The following is a 1,878-nucleotide window of genomic DNA, read 5'->3' on the forward strand; positions in this document are numbered from 1 at the left end:
TCCAGGACACTGTCTGTCCCAGGACACCCTTGACCGTCCCGGGACACCCCTGACCACCCCAGGACACTCCTGACCATCCCAGGACACTGCCTGTCCCAGGACACCCTTGACCGTCCCGGGACACCCCTGACCATCCCGGGACACCCCTGACCATCCCGGGACACCCCTGACCGTCCCAGGACACTGCCTGACCATGCCGGGACACCTCCGACCATTCCAGGACACCCCCGGCCATCCCAGGACACCGCCTGTCCCAGGACACCCCTGACCATCCCAGGACACCCCTGACCATCCCGGGATACTGTCTGTCCCAGGACGCCTCTGACCATCCCAGGACAGCTCCGACCATCCCAGGACGCCCCCGACCATCCCGGTACACCCCTGCCCATCCCAGGACACCACTACATCTCCCAGGTCATTTGTCCCAGGACACTGCCCATCCCAGAACTCCACTTGTCCCAGGACACTGCCCATGCCGGGACACCTCTGACCATCCCAGGACACCACTACCTGTACCAGGACATTTGTACCAGGACACTGCCCATCCCAGGACACCACATGTCCCAGGACACTGCCCATCCCGGGACACCAGTACCGCCTCTTCAGAGCACTGGGACACGAGCCCGACAGCCACCACCGGAGGGGGACAATGTCCCGGGCCGCGCAGTCCCCGCGTGTCCCCGTGTCCCCGTGTCCCCGTGTCCCCGTGTCGCCGCGCTCACCTGGACGATGGCCTTGGAGCCCATGACCTCCAGCACCTGCCCGCTGCGGGTGGTGCCGTTGGGCAGCGTGAAGTTCACGATCTCGGCGTACTGGGCGAACTGTGGGGACAGGGACACGGGCAATGGGGTGGCACTGTCCCCTCTGTCCCCCCCAGCCCGCCCCTGTCCCCCCAGCCCCGCCTGCTCCGCTGGTGCTGCCTCAGTTTCCCCTCCTTTGGTCCTGAAGCCACCAAACGCTGACGGGGGACGGGGACACTGGGCAGCAATGGGGTGGCGGGGGGATGGCGCTGCCTTGTCCCTGTCGCTGTCCCATCCTGGAGGCGGGCCCGGGCTGTGGCACTGCTCCGTGCCTCAGTTTCCCCGACATCGAGGGGATTTCCCCCGATACTGGGGACATTCCCAAGTAGGTGACAACAAACGCTCTCACAGCCAGGGCTGCCACCACCTCCAAGGCAGAGGCCACGGGCACGAGTGGCACTCATGGGGACACCCCGGGGCGCACGGAGGGCACTTTCGTGCCGCCCCTTGGCTGAGGGGACACATCGTGCTCTGGGGACAGTGGCCGATGTCGCTCCTGCCCGGCACGCTCAGGGCTCTCCTCCTCCTCCTCCTCCTCATTCCCGGCTCCAGCGCCGTGAACTTTGGACTTTAATTCCTCTGGAAAAACCTTTGGATAAAGGGCGACAAAGCCGAGGGAACGCCCGCCACGGGCCGGCTCTTTAACTGAGCTGATTAATTCCCGGCGTGACAGCGGCCATGGAAACGCGACACCGAGCGACAAAGCCCCCCGGGGGGGTCCCCCAGGTAGCCCGAGCCCACCCAGGAGAGCCGGGACAGGGAGGGTGACACCAAGGGGTGAGGGGACACGGGGTTTGTGGGGTGGCCCCGCTCAGAGCAGGGTCCCTGGGGGAGCTGGAGCTCGAGGGGACAGGGGACAGGGCTTGGGCAGGGGCGCAAGGGACAGGGCTGGGCAAGGGGACAGGGGACAAGGGACAGGACTGGACAGGGGACAGAGCTCAGGCAGGTGCACGGGACACGGGGACAGGAGCCAGAGTTTGGTCAGGGACACAGGGAGAGGGGATGGAGCTGGGAAAGGGGACAGAGGGTGTGGGACAGGGGACAAGGGACAGGAGCCAGAGCTTGGGCAGGGACACAG

General features: G+C 66.2%; 1 protein-coding gene across 1 annotated transcript in view; it reads right to left on the bottom strand.

Annotated features, from left to right (window-relative positions):
* LOC121660651 (V-type proton ATPase subunit B, kidney isoform-like) overlaps positions 1-1,878 on the bottom strand; it is a gene marked incomplete at its 3' end in the record, with an annotated part of 11,814 nt that overhangs the window by 7,900 nt on the left and 2,036 nt on the right. Inside the window, exon 3 of the mRNA XM_042020071.1 lies at positions 723-821. Within this exon, the coding sequence (XP_041876005.1) occupies positions 723-821 (99 nt within the window). The remainder of the gene's footprint in view (positions 1-722; positions 822-1,878) is intronic.

The sequence above is a fragment of the Corvus kubaryi genome, unplaced genomic scaffold (assembly GCF_017639235.1).
Source record: "Corvus kubaryi isolate FWS band 111438036 unplaced genomic scaffold, C.kubaryi_AGA036_p1.0 36750, whole genome shotgun sequence".
In the NCBI taxonomy this organism is placed as follows: Eukaryota; Metazoa; Chordata; class Aves; order Passeriformes; family Corvidae; genus Corvus; species Corvus kubaryi.